Genomic DNA, 17,984 nt, shown 5'->3' on the forward strand with positions numbered 1-17,984 from the left:
CCTTCCAAAAAGTCTCATCAGTCCACAGAGTATTTTTCCAAAAGTCTTGGGGATCATCAAGATGTTTTCTGGCAAAAATGAGACGAGCCTTAATGTTCTTTTTGCTCAGCAGTGGTTTTCGTCTTGGAACTCTGCCATGCAGGCCATTTTTGCCCAGTCTCTTTCTTATGGTGGAGTCATGAACACTGACCTTAACTGAGGCAAGTGAGGCCTGCAGTTCTTTGGATGTTGTTGTGGGGTCTTTTGTGACCTCTTGGATGAGTCGTCGCTGCGCTCTTGGGGTAATTTTGGTCGGCCGGCCACTCCTGGGAAGGTTCACCACTGTTCCATGTTTTCGCCATTTGTGGATAATGGCTCTCACTGTGGTTCTCTGGAGTCCCAAAGCTTTAGAAATGGCTTTATAACCTTTTCCAGACTGATAGATCTCAATTACTTTCTTTCTCATTTGTTCCTGAATTTCTTTGGATCTTGGCATGATGTCTAGCTTTTGAAGATCTTTTGGTCTACTTCACTTTGTCAGGCAGGTCCTATTTAAGTGATTTCTTGATTGAGAACAGGTGTGGCAGTAATCAGGCCTGGGTGTGGCTAGAGAAATTGAACTCAGGTGTGATAAACCACAGTTAAGTTATGTTTTAACAGGTGGGGCAAACACTTTTTTACACAGGGCCATGTAGGTTTGGATTTTGTTTTCCCTTAATAATAACAACATTCATTTAAAAACTGCATTTTGTGTTTACTTGTGTTATCTTTGACTAATATTTAAACTTGTTTGATGATCTGAAACATTTAAGTGTGTCAAACATGCAAAAAAAATAAGAAATCAGGAAGGGGGCAAACACTTTTTCACACCACTGTATCTTGTACTACAGGTGACAGTTATACTCCTAAAGAGCGACTGGCCTAAAGTGAATCCTTCAGTGATGATTGCAAGTCCATGCATATCTGTATGCAGTACAGAGCCAAAGCTCTTATTTCTCAGATCATTTTATGCTATTTTTTCACATTGTTTGTGAAGATGTACTGTATTCCCTAGCACATTTATTCTAAAGTTTCACCTAAATATGATTATTTTGTCTTTTTACAGCAACGCCTGAAATTGTGCCTTCCGCAGGGTCTCACCAATAATTCTTCCAGCAGGTCTCTGCGAGAGCCCATTTAAATTTCTGTCACTGGATTGTATGCAGGTTTACCTCTCACTTTCTCTATCTAGGTGTCTTTCCAAGACTTCACCGTTACCTACTAAGGAGTCAAAGATGGCAACCATTTTAGTTAAGAAAGCACAACTGCTGTGCTTCTGCCTTCAGCTCAAAACATCTCTAAGCAGCACAAATGTGCTGTCCACGTGCCACAACTGCGGCAAATTTGGGTCATGCAACAATCTCCCACGACACCACAAAGCAGCACAAACATGCTGTACAGGTGCTGCAACTGCGGTGTCCTTCGTACCATGTGACAAATTCCCACAACACCGCAAAGCAGCGCAAACGTGCTGTACAGGTGCTGCAACTGCGGTGTCCTTCAGACCATGCGACAAACTCCCACCACACCACAAAGCAGTGCAAACGTACTGTACAGGTGCCGCAACTGCGGTGTCCTTCGGACCATGCGACAAACCCCACCACACCCCAAAGCAGCGCAAACGTGCTGTACAAGTGCTGCAACTGCGGAAACTTTCAGACCGTGCCACTAAATCTCTTATGTTTCCTCTTATTAAAACTCTAGGGGCACAGCTCAGAAATATATACCCATCACAAACCGCAATTCAGCAAGGTTCTTTACTCTGCGCCACCCGCCATTCGAATGCAGTGTGGGCCCTCCCGTTCAAATGCAGTGTGAGCCTCAGCGCATTGGTCGCAGGCTCTCCTGTTCGAATCGCAGTGTGGGCCCTCCCGTTCGACCGCAATGCAGACTTTCCCATTCGAATCACAGGGTGGACTCTCCTATTCAAATGCAATGTGAGCTCTCCTGTTTGAGTTCAGTGGTGGTGCAGTAATCTTAAGAGCCTTTTAGCTTTTCCGTTAACCTTGGTATTGGCATTTCCTTTGCTCATGGTTGAAATGAGCCCGACACACAATAAGGTGTGCCTAAATGTGATAAACCATGTGTGCCTGCAGCCACAGTGCCCCACCAGATAATGTGTTGCAGCGCCCGCCCACGCTTGCTGCAGCATTGACTGCATACTCTCGATTATGCCACAGCATCACCCCTTTCGCATTTTGATACTGCTGCAGCAGTGCCCTGCCATGACAAATGTAATAAAGTTGTATTCTTAACTAACCTTTCGCTTCCCTCAAAGCTGCATATAAATGTAATTGACACGTTTTCCATAACTAACCTTCTGCTTCCCTTACAGACGTAAATAAAGGTAATAAATTAACATATTCCTAACTAACCATTTGCTCCCCCTACAGGTAAGTACAAACTAACCTTTGCTTCCCTTACAGGTGTTGATGAATCTAATGAAGTGTTTTGTGCCCTACTTGATACTGCAGCAACAGTGCCCCGCCATAACAAATGTAATAAAGTTGTATTCTTAACAAATTTTTTTGCTTTCCTCAAAGCTGCATATGAACGTAATTGACATGTTTTCCATAACTAATCTTTGGCTTCCCTTATAGACGTATATAAAGGTAATACATATACGTATTCGTAACTAACCATCTGCTCCCCTACAGGTGTTAATAAATCTAATGAAGTCTTTTGTGCCCTACTCGATACCACAGCAACAGTGCCCCACCCATACCAAATGTGTGTACACGTTTGTTAATATTTTCTCCACAGGCACTTTCAATGTCTAAGTTCCATACTTTCATAGAAGTGCATCTACAGCAATGGAAACACAGCAGCGCTCCCACAGAAGCTCCTTCACTATGCCCCCAAAGACTCAATCCACTGCCGCAGTAGTTTAAACTCTGCTCCCACAGAAGCAACCCCACCCCCTTTTTATTTACTATTCCATCTCCTCTACTCCACTGCCACAGAACTGCCTTAAATCTGCTCCCGCAGGAAGCCCAGTTTACTCTACTGCCGCAGCAGCATTTTACCATGCTTCTGCTGAAGCCTTTTTGTCTTCGCTTCTCAGCAGCTGCAGCTAGCATTACAGGAGATAGCGGTCACCACCTCCTCTTCTCAAAGCACCATATTTCCCTATCTATGGGTAGTCTATTGAGTGAGGCTACCTCTGCAAACAAGCTCCGTTCCTCTCGTTCTCATTCTCCCCGTTCGATTGCTTGCTGGGCATACCTGTTCAAATGCCGCGAGCGCTCTCTCTATAGAGCAGTCTTCCGTTCGAATCACAGTGTGAGCCCTCCCATTCGAATGCAGTACGAGCCAACTCTAGCTCTTATTTTCCCAGTTCGATTGCTTGCTGGACTTACCCGATCGAATGCCGTGAGCGCTCTTTCTCTCTATAGAGCAGTCTCCCGTTCGAATTGCAGTGTGAGCCCTCCCTTTTGAACGCAGCATGACCAACTCTCTTTCTCATTCTCCCCGTTCGACTGCTTGCTGGGCTTACCCATTTGAATGCCGTGAGCATTTTCTCTCTATAGACTAGTCTCCCATTCGAATTGCAGTGTGAGCCCTCCCTTTCGAACACAGCACAACCAACTAGTGCTCACTTGCTCTGTTCGATTGCTTGCTGGGCTTACCCGTTTGAATGCCATGAGCTCTCTCTCCCAATAGAACAGTCTCTCATTCGAATCGGAGTGTGAGTCCTCCCTTTCGAACACAGCGTGAGCCAAGTCTCGTTCTCATTCTCCCCGTTCGACTGCTTGCTGGGCTTACCCGTTCAAACACCGTGAGCTAAACCTCTCTCTCTTAGAACAGTCTCCCGTTTGAATCGCAGTGTGAGCCCTCCCTTTCGAACGCAGCATGAGCCAACTCTCATTTTCACCTTCCCTGTTCACATACTGTGAGCCCACCCACTTCTACGTCGAGTGGTGGTCTCTCGTTCGAATTGCAGCATAGCCCTCTCGACCAGCAATCGTACAAGAACGCATCTTCAAACAAATGCTTAAAGCACTCCCTCTATACAGATTTTGGTGGGAAGGACAATTCAGAAGCATCCGCCGAGCCAATTTACCAAATAGGATTGTTGCTGGCTTGCTGTCCTAAATACTCCCTGCCATAGTCATGGTACTGTTCTTTCATCTTAACACCTTTTTGGGGGTAATCAGGACTCGAGTCGAGTCTCGAGCTCTGAGCCCTCCAGTATATGGACAGCAAGCCAAATACGTTTACTGCTTCAACACAAGATTACATTAACATACAAACTACTGAAATGGAGTTAATTAACAGAGGTTCGGGAGGAGCATGTTATTTTAAATCTGACAAATCACAGCCCACGAGCAGGAGTATATAAGCCGCTGCTTACCTGTTTCCTGTGACAACTCTCCTGACATCCCACCTCCACCCCATCTCCACCTATTCTCTGGATTCATTATCTAAATAAGTAAGGGGGGTTAATCAGGACTCGAGTCGAGTCTCGAGCTCTGAGCCCTCCAGTATACGGACAGCAAGCCAAATACGTTTACTGCTTCAACACAAGATTACATTAAAATACGAACTACTGAACTCCTTCTGAATTCACTGTTAGATCAGTCTTTGACATTACAGCATCATGGCAACAAAGTACAAAGAAAAGTTTAGTTAGCAATCATAACACAGTAAAATTATTTTAACACGCATATTGTTTACGTCCTGTGACTATATTTTTTTAATTAGTGTGCATTTTAACGTTTATGGATTGGGCCCATTTACCTCTCCACTGTAAGAACCTCAGTGTGATTTTTGCTTTTTTTTTCAAAGAAAGGGAGGGACAAGTTGAAGCAAAGTTTTGTGATAATCAACATTATGTCAAAAATGCTGTCAATTGAGCTTAACTTGTATTAAACCTGGAATATTGCTTTAAGAAACAAAAAGAAAAATTAAATAAAAAAAAAAAAAAAAAAAAAAAACTGTTACCACAGCTGCTATGGGGTTTATAATACAGCTGCTAAGAGAGTTACAGTAAATTTGTCATCTTTTTCTCTCTTGAATGCTGTACTCCTCCACTTTCTATCTTTTTCCTCTTTTGGAAAGTTGTGATAACATAAATGGCAAAAATAATATTTGCTGTGGTCTCCCAGTCACCTTCATAGAAGTTTACCCTGCTAGAGTTTACTTCCACATTCCAAACCCAGAAATTGGATGATTATCATGTAACAATATCAGAGCTCATGGTAGGTTATGTTATAAATGTTATCGCAAAAAAAATAAAAAAAATAAAATAAAATAAAAAAACACTAAAACAAGTAACTTTTAAGCCATTTTTCTCAGTTTCAGTGTTTGGGTAGGGACTACATTTTGCCTTTGTAAAGCAGTACTGTCGTGCTCTGCCAAGTCATTCACCTTATAGTGTGGAATATTGCAGAGAGGATGAGTTCATTGTGCACTGCGATGGCCATGTAGCGTGGCTCATGGAAGGCAGAGGGTACAGTCCTCACAGCGTAACACAGATACACCCCCCACAGCAGGAAGAGGAATTCAGCTGTTTGAGAGAGGTAGTAAAGAGTTAACACACAATTGACCAGCAACTCTGGTCCACAGGTCTATCTGAGAATAATGTGCTTTTCAAAACCTTTCTGTTACAAACCAATATAGCAGTAGATTGAAAAGGCCAGCATGATAAAGGAAAAAGACATTCAATAAATGCAATAAAAGCCATCTAGATTGCTTGTATTCTCTGGACACTGCTTGACAGACAATTGCAAATGAAGCTATGGAAGCTAGTCCAGAATTTTATAGATCCAAATCCCCTATTGGCACTTCCTATACAATGTCAGCCAGTCAACAGGCCTGACAGCAATAAACATCTGTTCCCCCAGTGAAAATCTGTCATCATCATTGTGACGTTGACTGGTCCTGGTGTTGGAGTGGTCACATTCCAGTCTTTCATGCTGGAGTATAAGACATCAAGCTAAACATGTGTGCTGCTGGCTTCTATTCGCAATAGCACTGCTGATATATTCTGTGAGCTCTGCTATGTGTCCACTATTAGTGCCAGGATAGCCTTGATGTATCACTTTCTTGAATTACTAAATACAATATAATGGGCTAACACAGGGTTTTCTAACCAGGGTTTGCAAACCCCTTTCGCAAGCTCTTCTGACATTTAATCACATGCAAGATATCAATTGCAGTATAGTAGATATCTACAATTCAATTTATGCTAGTAAATATGCTAATTCTTGAGATCAGCAATTAAATTACTACTAGTAAAACTGCTCATTGTTCATATCAGTAATTACATTTGCAATAGTAAAAACATGAAAATCAATTGATTCCTTTATTGTTTTTAAGTGGCACTTCTAGTCCTTCATTTTATCCAGGCTGTTTGATTCCATTAATGGACACATCTACAGACATTTACACCTGCTGCTACTCATTATGATGCCACACAGTGGTAAAGAAAGATCTCATGTAACAGAGGTCCACTCACCCACAGCTATCATGTAATCCCAGCGGTCCAGCAGACACATGCTGAACTGCAGGCCGTCTGTGGTGAAGCCCACACTGATGAGAGCGACATGTCTGTTTGGGTTCTGACAAACAGCAGAGGTCCAGGCGACTGCGAACCACAACACAATGAGCAGGATGACACACAGCAGACGCAGAACTCTCCAGCTCGTCATGTAGGGGATCCGTTGAGCTGTGCGTGACAGGAACACCTTCAGAACCCTGGGGAACAGAAACAACCTCATAGCTCTTTACTCTCTACCTAATTATACAACAATGCCATAATTTGTACTTGATCTGTTAAATAAATGTTTAGTAAAAAAATACTTTTAATTATTAACTTCTTTTAACATAGTTAAGATTTAGCAGCAATTTAATGCTCATTACAAAAAAGGAACAATCTCTAAAATTGTTACATACATCATTTGGGTCCTTTCTACAGGAAATAATAAATTTCATTTTCTCAGTTTGTGCACAACTTATAGTGCCTTCACCAATTCATTGAGTATTCAGTAACTAAAACCCAGCATTGTGTCCCCAACCTAGCTAGCCCTTGCTTAATTTGGGCAAGATCTGCAACAACGTTACCCATTCTGTGATTATTATTATTACTATATATTTTTTTTATTTTATTTATTATTTTATACATTTTGTCTATTTAATTTGAATATTTATTTCATGTTTATATCTATAAAATAAAATCACACAAACGATGGTTTTAAACAGTATTTTAACATTTAAACAAATTTGCAAACCTGTAACGTAAAGGCTCATATAATATTTATTTTGACCTCCTGAGGAATGTTAAGCACCTTTTTTACTGACTATTTGTTGAACTGTTCATGAAAAGTGCCATCTAACAACTGCAAGAGTTATCTGATTTAGTTCAGAATAACTGGGTGGGTTTCCATATTTTATGCAACTTTTGGGTTATCGCTTAAATGTTGGATGGAAACACTAAATGGATGCGAATAAAATTTCCAAAATGTGCATAAAAAACTTTGCTCGCTTCTGGTGAAAACATGGATTTTTTTTACAACAATGGAAACACTTACTGTATACATTTCTAGATGTGCAACAAAAAGGTCATGTGACTGAGGCAACGTCCACACTATGCTTTCAGTTTCCTAATTTCATAATTTTCCTAAGTATGCGGTAATGCAGAGCATTTTCGAAAAACACCCTTCCAGTGTGGATGAGAGGCATAAATGTAGTGAAATAAATAAATAAATTCAAATGAAAACGGATTAATGTGGATGTGGTCTAAATAATTTGCTCATAACTAGACTAAGAAGCCGACCAATAATGACTTAAATGACAGTGGTAAAAACATTGGCTCCACCAGCCTCCAAATACTAACTTAACAACCCAATTGTCTGGCTGGGAAGGGAACTCATAGAAAAGATGGTTGATGGTTGTCTCCTTGGTCCCCCTCACCCGGAGCTTGGGGGCATGGCTTGCGCTCCCCAACCCGTCGCGATGGCTGACCGGGACCGTCCGACTTGGCTATGCGATTCAGTTCGCCAGGCACCCGCCTGGGTTCAGCGGCGTCCGTTTTACCTCAAGTGCAGGGCGAGAACGCCACTGCCCTCCCCATGGAGATCGCATCCCTTCTGGACCATGACCAATGGCGCCTCTTTGGCAGACATCAGTAGAGCAGCAGGCTGGGCAACACCCAATACCTTTGCGAGGTTCCTCAATCTCCGGGTTGAGCCGGTTCGTCCCGTGTGTTGTCAGGTATGAACAGGTAAATTGGCGGGACAACTGGCCGGGTGTACCACTTGCATATAGCACCTTTCCCCTCCTGGAGGGGGAGACGTGCGTTTGTTACCCCCAGCCGTGTTCATGAGACTGTGGACTCTGGATGTCCTTCCTCCTTAGCCCTGTGGCAGGTGAGTTTGCGGAGAAACTCGATGCCGGCCCAGTACGTGTGCTATTAGGCCCTTTTTTGGGGAGAAAAAAAGAAGAGAAGAGGCCACAGCTGGGGCAGCCTGTCCTCATTTTGGGCAGTCGACTTGTCCTCGAGGTGCAGAGGACCGTACGACGCTCATAGGAGCATTGGGGGAGGTTACGTGACAGCCAGGGGCTACGAGGCACAAAATGGTTTGCCCGTCTCGCACCGCCAGTCCACGTAACACAATTCAGCTAGTTGTGGCGTTTCGTATAGGGACCCCTAGTGTCACTACATCGACACAACGTCGAGTGAGTGACAGATAGGGAACGTCCTGGTTTCTTTTGTAACCTCTGTTCCCTGATTGAGGGAACGAGACGTTGTGTCCCTCCTGCCACAACTCTGAACTACCCACTGAAATGGCCGGGACACTGTCTCGGCTCCTCAGCACAAAACCTGAATGAGTGGTTGCGAGCCAGCTCCTTTTATACCCGTATGTCTGGGGAGGTGGCATGCAAATTCCACTCGCCAATTCCCATTTGCCTTTTCTTAAAGATCTTAGGTGTTCGGGGCTCCCAAGGGCAACCCCTAGTGTCACTACATCGACACAACGTCTCATTCCCTCCATCAGGGAACAGAGGTTACGAAAGGAACCAGGACGTTTTTTTTTTTTTTTCTTAACCCATTGTTAGATTTCTCTGAAAACAAGACTTAATATCTTGGTCATCGTTACGAGGATGTTTAGATATTTTCATAGGAAAATAAAACTCAGTAAGAAAATTATATTTTGCAGGATGCATAAAGTTATTTTTATTGCAAAGCCTATTTTTAAGACCATTACAAATGTTTATATTGTGAAATTATTGTCATGGCAATTAAGCACATTTTCCCTACAAATTATCATTACTGTAATGCATCCTGACATGTTACTTTTGCTATTATTCTTAATGGTGTTTGTCATTCGATTGTCATCACTGTAATACAGTAGGCGTATTGTAATACTATTTTTTTAATCAGTTAAATTAAAGGGAATACAACACATACCACCATTATGCATAAGAAATTTACAATTATTATTATTATTATTAGTAGTAGTAGTAGTAGTAGTAGAAGTAGTATTTATTTATTTTTAAATATAAAGTAGGTATACTGTGCACAGTATGTTAATTGTCTGTATGCAGTAAATATCTGGATGGCTTTGTACATATAGCCAAAATGTGCAGTATACAATAGAGCATACTACATGAGCCTACTGTGCAGTAAGCAGAATACTAGTATTCATTTCTTGCATTTTACGCATGTAGCAAGTCTCATTGTTAAAGAACAGTTTTGTTTTTGTTGTTGTTGTTTTTTACTCCAAAACCCTCTATGTACTAAGAGCTGAACTAAGCTTAAAACATTTCCAGTAGCACTTTAATTTACAGTACAGTACAGATGCATTTCAACTCTCAAGACTGATCAAGGCCAATATTGCCTGATCGCATTATAATACTGACATAACAGTTATGAGAACTGGGGGGAAATGTTCTTAACTGTCATGAAAATCATGTCACAATGCAAAGAAAATTTATAAATAAATAATAATAAAAAAGTAATGGTTCTAAAAATATGCTTCATTTTCTTTACGCACATTTAATTTCTTATTGCTTTCTTTTGATTTTGGGGGTAAAATATGATTAGACCAATATAGTACCTTCATACAAATGCAACGGTGAATACAAAATACATTATTAACTGTTCCTAAAGATACCATGTTGTCCTCCAAGTCTCTCTTCTGGAGGCCAGGTTGTTCGCTGTCCATCTCTGGCTTCTGTTGTCCAAACCATTAGATAAAATGTAATAAATCGTGTCCATTCTGGCCTAAATGCCATCTGTTATTTGATTTCCTACAGTGATTTGAGCAGGCATTTCTCTGTGTAGCATAACGAGGCAGTGAATCTTTTTTAAAGCGTACTTTACCCTTAATGAACTAGCTGTAGAACACACAGCTCTGAGGATATCACAGCAACTCAGTCACGAGAGGTTACGCAGGGAATGAAGCCATGATAACATTAATACAGGTGCATTAAAGGGCCACTCCAGATATGCTGACCATCATTGTAGCATCTTAAAGGGATCGTTCACCCAAAGATGAAAATTCTGTCATCATTTACTCACCCCATGTCATTCCAAATGTGTATGACTTTTTTTTTTCTTTCTTGAAAATATTAAAACTTGACATCCACCTTAGTTCTCCTTAGAGCGTTTTTGAGAGGTAACGATGTTTGATTCTTGAACTAATCATTCTTTTTTATATATCAGACTTTTTAATGAATCTGCAGATCCAGTTCAAAAATAGTCTGAACTGATTCTGATTAAACTCTTTATCAAATATAATAGGTATAGCTACAAAGTGTAATATCCACTCTAAAGTGCACAAGCAACATGTGCTCCTAGCTATTTAATGAACCATGTTTTAATGATTCAGTGTAAACACCTGCTGATGATGGTGATGACGATATTTTGCTGGAAAAAAACCTTTACATATGATGAGTCACGTGGCTCTTTGTATGATATTTGTTATGAGTGTCTTGCTGCAGTCTATGGAAGCAAATTTTCAGTCAAAATTTAAACATGATTGCAAATTCGGTTCAAAATCGTGCATGTAAAATGTGTGAAATACAAACATTTCTAAATATAACAAATATTTGTGTTTTGAATTTTCATGTATGAGAATTTACAACATTCATGCCATTTTGTCTTTTGTTTTGTTTTGTACACATGTATTAGCCAAAACAATCAGTTTCAGAGTAATTTTATTGTTGTCATTGTTAGTTTTTAGTTTTCTGCATATAATAAAGCAACTGCTATGTTTGGATTAAAATTTGCAAAAGGGATGGATATTGAGACAGATTTCCCAATTCGATTAAATTCCGATTCACAAGTTCTTGATTTAATTTGATTTCGACTTTGATTTGATTTTAATTCAATCGGGTATGTCCATTTTGCTAACATATGAAAGAAATTCTCTCTCAGCTAATTGTGTTAATTATACAGGGGGCCTTCTAACTTGGTACATTATGAAAATAATATATATATATATATATATATAGAGAGAGAGAGAGAGAGAGTATATATATATATATATATATATATACACAGGTGCATCTTAATAAATTAGAATGTCATGGAAAAGTTCATTTATTTCAGTAATTCAACTCAAATTGTGAAACTCATGTATTAAATAAATTCAATGCACACAGACTGAAGTAGTTTAAGTCTTTGGTTCTTTTAATTGTGATGATTTTGGCTCACATTTAACAAAAACCCACCAATTCACTATCTCAAAAAATTAGAATACATCATAAGACCAATAAAAAAAAAAAATTTAGTGAATTGTTGGCCTTCTGGAAAGTATGTTCATTTACTGTATATGTACTCAATACTTGGTAAGGGCTCCTTTTGCTTTAATTACTGCCTCAATTTGGCGTGGCATGGAGGTGATCAGTTTGTGGCACTGCTGAGGTGGTATGGAAGCCCAGGTTTCTTTGACAGTGGCCTTCAGCTCATCTGCATTTTTTGGTCTCTTGTTTCTCATTTTCCTCTTGACAATACCCCATAGATTCTCTATGGGGTTCAGGTCTGGTGAGTTTGCTGGCCAGTCAAGCACACCAACACCATGGTCATTTAACCAACTTTTGGTGCTTTTGGCAGTATGGGCAGGTGCCAAATCCTGCTGGAAAATGAAATCAGCATCTTTAAAAAGCTGGTCAGCAGAAGGGAGCATGAAGTGCTCCAAAATTAATTGGTAAATGGGTGCAGTGACTTTGGTTTTCAAAAAACACAATGGACCAACACCAGCAGATGACATTGCACCCCAAATCATCACAGACTGTGGAAACTTAACACTGGACTTCAAGCAACTTGGGCTATGAGCTTCTCCACACTTCCTCCAGACTCCAGGACCTTGGTTTCCAAATGAAATACAAAACTTGCTCTCATCTGAAAAGAGGACTTTGAACCACTGGGCAACAGTCCAGTTCTTCTTCTCCTTAGCCCAGGTAAGACGCCTCTGACATTGTCTGTGGTTCAGGAGTGGCTTAACAAGAGGAATACGACAACTGTAGCCAAATTCCTTGACACGTCTGTGTGTGGTCTTGATGCCTTGACCCAAGCCTCAGTCCATTCCTTGTGAAGTTCACCCAAATTCTTGAATCGATTTTGCTTGACAATCCTCATAAGGCTGCGGTTCTCTCGGTTGGTTGTGCATCTTTTTCTTCCACACTTTTTCCTTCCACTCAACTTTCTGTTAACATGCTTGGATACAGCACTCTGTGAACAGCCAGCTTCTTTGGCAATGAAAGTTTGTGGCTTACATGATTGTCTTCTGGACAACTGTCAGATCAGCAGTCTTCCCCATGATTGTGTAGCCTAGTGAACCAATCTGAGAGACCATTTTGAAGGCTCAGGAAACCTTTGCAGGTGTTTTGAGTTGATTAGCTGATTGGCATGTCACCATATTCTAATTTTTTGAGATAGTGAATTGGTGGGTTTTTGTTAAATGTGAGCCAAAATCATCACAATTAAAAGAACCAAAGACTTAAACTACTTCAGTCTGTGTGCATTGAATTTATTTAATACATGAGTTTCACAATTTGAGTTGATTTACTGAAATAAATGAACTTTTCCATGACATTCTAATTTATTGAGATGCACCTGTATATATATATATATATATATATATATATATATATATATATATATATATATAGATAGATAGATAGATAGATATACACACACACATACACAAGTTTATTGTTTACATGCATAATTAGTAATATTTACAAGTATTTATGTTGATTTGTAGAAATAGTGCTAAAATGTTACTGCCCCTTTAATAATAGAGGCAGTTCAGCAAGAGTCTCACAGAAATGTCATTCTCGGGTCTCATATGTCATGTGAGTCATCCTCTCCAATATCTCATCCTTGCCACTCCTCAGATAAAGATTATTATCAAATAATTAATTACTGCTAACACTGTGACCAAAAATAATAACAGCATTTAACTCACAGAAAGAGTGTCAAGATGTGTAAAGCAATAAATGTTGTACCTGTAGAGTTTGAGAATGACCGTTCCATAGACAGTGGCAAACCCAAGCAGACGAACCCATCGCAGTAGAATACAGCGGAACACACTAGGCTGGAAGTACAAAATCACCACCTGCAAAAAATAAACAGGCTCTCAAAATAAAATATGTGTTTATTTTAACAAATGGACATCTATTTACAGATGTTCTATGTAAAGACTGCTGTTGGACTAGACTGATGGTAAAAAATAAAATCAGTGTTAGGGAAGCTACTTTGAAACTGCATCTTCCCAAGCTACAAGCTACTCATAACTTAAAGTAGTTAAACTTCAGGCAAGCTACTCTTTTACCAAAGTACTTAACTACACGACAAGTTACTAACAAAAAGAAGCTACATTGAAGCTATTTGAAGAAAATATTTTTCGATATATAACAATCAGATGATGTTATTTAATTCAATAATATTACCTGATAATTATATATTTAATCCGGATGACATTCCCTTATGAAAATTAACCATGGTTTTACTACAGTAACCATAGTTTAACCATGGTATCTGTAGTAAAACCTTGAATCCCTGTTCTATCACTCCAATTTGATTGGCTGGTGAACACTTGGCTTTCCGACTTGTGCTCACATCATTGTGGGCATACAAACTGGAGCCCCAAGCCACACTGTCAGGATTTTCCAATTGAAGGGAAGGAGAGTGTATCACTCGCTCCATAATAGGGAAAACACATTAGCTGCAGCAAAGCTACAAAGCATCTTGTTCCCTCCTTTTTGCACAATGACACTAACCAACAGGGTTGTGAATCATTGCATACATGCTCTCATTCACACCAGTAAAAATGGAGAGACCACAGTTTTCTATATACCTTCTTTCTCTGTAAAGATCTGGGAAGTGAGGGAAGATAAATGCAGGTTATAAAACATGGCAAAGGTGTTAGGTGAAGCCCAACCTGCAGCTGGACATACTGTATGTCTGTCTTCTAGTGACACACGCTTTGCCCATGCCTATACCTAGGAGGCCATTCTCCTAGTAGAAAAAGCTTTCACGTCAATGAGACATTGTATGCCTTGCAAATCATAAGCAAGTGTAATAGCAACCACGACCCAGTGGAAATTTGTTTGCTTGGAGATGACCGTAAATGATAAATAGTTGTTCTTATACCCTGATTTGACATGTTTGGTCAATGTACCTGCTTAATGCCCTCACAGGTCAGAGCATGTGTAGTCTCTTACCCTCGTCCGAAACAAAGGGAGGAGGAAATAACACCTGCAGAGTAACAACCTGAGCTCTAAAGGGGGTTGCCAGTACTTTAGGCACACAACACTCTCTAGGCTTGAGAATGGCCTTGTCAGGCACCGTCCAAACAATAAGCAAGAGTTGCAAACAGAAAAGGCCTGAAGGTCCCCAACACGTTTGACTGATGCCAAAGCGAGTAGCAGCACAAAGAGAGTATTCAAAGAGAGTATGCGTAAGCTTACCGCCTCTAGTAGCTCACACGGGGAACCCGTAAGTGCGCTTAACCTCAGCACTAAGTCCCAGACCGGGATGGAAGCATCTCACACCATGCAGAAATCTGCTGACCAGAGGGTGTTTGCTTAAAGAGAAGCCCTCAGAGGTCACAAATGGTCACTATGGTAGTGACGTAACCTTGAGGGTGGATGGAGTGAGTCCTGCATCCAAACACTCTTGCAGAAAGGAGGGTATCATCTGCACAGGGCAATGCTTTGGGTCCTCACCCCAGGAGGAGTACTAATCAGCAAAGTGTCACCACTTTAAGGCATACAGCTGTCTTGTTTAGGGGGGTCTGGCCTGTAGTATGGAGCCAAGCAGCAGCTGCTACAACCCTATTTTGTCAGACGAGTCCCATTCAGAGACCAGACATCCAGTGTCCACAACTCTGGCTGAGGATGCCAGATCATGCCTTGAACTTGTAAGTGCTCAAAATACCTCAAAAGAATTTCCCATGGGGGAGCATCCACAGCTCTCCCACCTCTGGGACCCAGTGGATGTTGGGCCATTCAAGCACCTCAATTCCACCTTTTCAGGTGCCAAACTTTGGAAGTCCATTACACATGGCTCCCCAGCCTGTGTTGGACAAGTTTGTGGTTACAACACTGGGCAAGTGTCATTCCTTGTACCTCTTATTCAGCTAGCAGCAACCAATCATCGAGGTAATGCGGCCACCACTCAGCCTCAGCGGAGTGAGTGCCACATGGACTCATTTAGTAAATGTGCAAGGGACCAGGGACAACCTAAAGGGTAGGACCTTGAACTGGAATGCAGTACCCTTGAAGGTGAATCCCAAAAATGGCCTGCTGCAAGGGGTTATCTGCATATATGCATCTTGAAAATCATTTGACACAAACCAGTCCAGTGGACGGACATGAGACAAAAGGAGGTATTTTACCTCTGTGTGTAAAATTGGCACATCCCACACCATACAGTATGTTGGAGGACAGAATGGTGTTGAGGTGAGGCTGTGTTCTCGTTCCCGGCATACACTGGTGAGGAAAAAGAGACCAACATCCTGGGAATGCGGAAGAAACTGCTCCACAAGGTTTATCTAGCATGCATGCCTCGTGCATATGCAACAAGTTCTTACATTTGTGCTGCGAAATGGCAGTCTTCTGGCATGGCATCAACAACAGTAAAAATAGCCATCGAAGTGATCTGTGTCCTGCCACAAACTCATTCCCGGCTCGTAACAGCAGGGAAACCGAGAGGGCTGCTTAGATGATATGAAGATGCCTAAAATCTCTATGTTGCAACATTGCAGTCTTCTGGCATTGTGTCATAAACAGTAAAAACATGCATCGAAGTGATCTAATTCACGCCACAAACACATTCCTGGCTCATACCAGTGGGGAAACCTTTTTTTTTTTCTCCCCAATTTGGTATGCCCAATTCCCAATGCGCTCTTGGTCATCGTGGTGGCGTAGTGACTCGCCTCAATCCGGGTGGCGGAGGACGAATCTCAGTTGGCTCTGCGTCTGAGACAGTCAATCCACGCATTTTATCACGTGGCTTGTTGAGCGCATTACTGCGGAGACTCACGCTATTCTCCGCGGCATCCATGCACAACTCCCCACGTGCCCCACCGAGAGCGAGAACCACATTATAGCGACCACGAGGAGGTTAACCCAATGTGACTCTACCCACCCTAGCAACCAGGCCAATTGGTTGCTTAGGAAGCCTGACTGGATTCACTCAGCACACCCTGGATTAGAACTTGTGACTCCAGGTGGGGTAGTCAGCGTCTTTATTTGCTGAGCTAACCGGGCCCCTGGGAAACCTTTTTTTAAGGCTCAAGCAAGAACTTCAAGCAACTGAGAGGCCACTTTGTCCCTTTCCCACCCTCAGGGAAAAATGCTAAGAAAGCGTGTCACCGGACTGCATACATGTCTCTCTAATGAGTGCGCAGCGAAAAAACTCCTCTTAAAATCTCCACGCTCTGTATCCCATCATCTCGCATTTCACTCAAACAGTCCCTCAGGAGCTGCAGAGAGGCATGAGTGAGAGGAGAGTGTCTTCAGCTTTCAGAATGAAAGCGAGCCAAGAGCGAAGCGTGTTCAGTTTCAAGTGTTCGTCATGAACACAATCAATCTCAGCAAGCACTGTGTCAGCAAAGGCTCAGCCCAGACTGTATACAGCGCTCATGCTAAATGGGCAAAGCACTTTATATGGAGAAAAAGGAGGCATGCAAGGCTTGAGCCTGTGACAAACCCTGCTAAAATCTCTGCGCTCTATTTCCCATCCTCTCGCATCTCACTCAAACAGTCCCTCGGGAGCAGCAGAGGAGACAAGAGCGGCTTTGGCTTTCAGAACGGAAGCAACGGAAGGACATGAGTTTCATGTTCTCTCATTAAACACAATAAGTCTCAAATAGCACTGTTAGAAAACAGCGCTCATGCCCATCAGACAGAGCAATGTATCACTCACAGGTGGAAAACACTAGCAAAACATTGCTGTCTTTAAAAATACGCACTTTACAGCAAGTGACTCTTATATTTTTCCTTACTTATACTCTTTTAAGAGAGATTTTGAAGAGGTGCTTCTTTTTGATAGAAAATAACAAAACTCATTCTCCATTGACCAGGTGCAGATAAACAGCGAAGTGTTGGGTTTAGGGTTCCAGAACACGAGATTTGTCTACACTACCTTGAAAGAAAATAATTCTGATGATGTGGCACTGGGCTCTGGCTTATATGCCCACGCTGACGTGAGTATGGGGTGGAGTGCCAAGCATCACCAGTCAAATTGATGTAATTAGATTAGATTAGATTAGCCATTATTGTCTCCCTTAGGAGTAATTTGTCTTGGGCATTCGAGAGAACACAGTCAACATAGCAGCACATATATAAATAAACTACAATTAACATGCATTTACACATCAGATATTTCACAAAGCCTTGTACCATACTACAGTATATACCATACTATTGCACAGATGCCCTACACCTATATATTGCACAAATGCTCTACAGCTAAATATTGCACAATTGCCCTACACCTAAATATTGCA

General features: G+C 41.4%; 1 protein-coding gene across 2 annotated transcripts in view; it reads right to left on the reverse strand.

Annotated features, from left to right (window-relative positions):
- Positions 1 to 17,984, reverse strand: part of LOC127434233 (probable G-protein coupled receptor 158) — a 245,547-nt gene that overhangs the window by 35,228 nt on the left and 192,335 nt on the right. For both annotated transcript variants that reach the window (XM_051686812.1, XM_051686811.1), the window contains exons 6-8: positions 13,477 to 13,586; positions 6,479 to 6,717; positions 5,389 to 5,527 (exon numbers count right to left, since the gene is read on the reverse strand). In XM_051686812.1, coding sequence (XP_051542772.1) covers positions 5,389 to 5,527; positions 6,479 to 6,717; positions 13,477 to 13,586 — 488 coding nt within the window. The remainder of the gene's footprint in view (positions 1 to 5,388; positions 5,528 to 6,478; positions 6,718 to 13,476; positions 13,587 to 17,984) is intronic.

Source organism: Myxocyprinus asiaticus, chromosome 44, assembly GCF_019703515.2.
Source record: "Myxocyprinus asiaticus isolate MX2 ecotype Aquarium Trade chromosome 44, UBuf_Myxa_2, whole genome shotgun sequence".
Lineage (NCBI taxonomy): Eukaryota > Metazoa > Chordata > Actinopteri > Cypriniformes > Catostomidae > Myxocyprinus > Myxocyprinus asiaticus.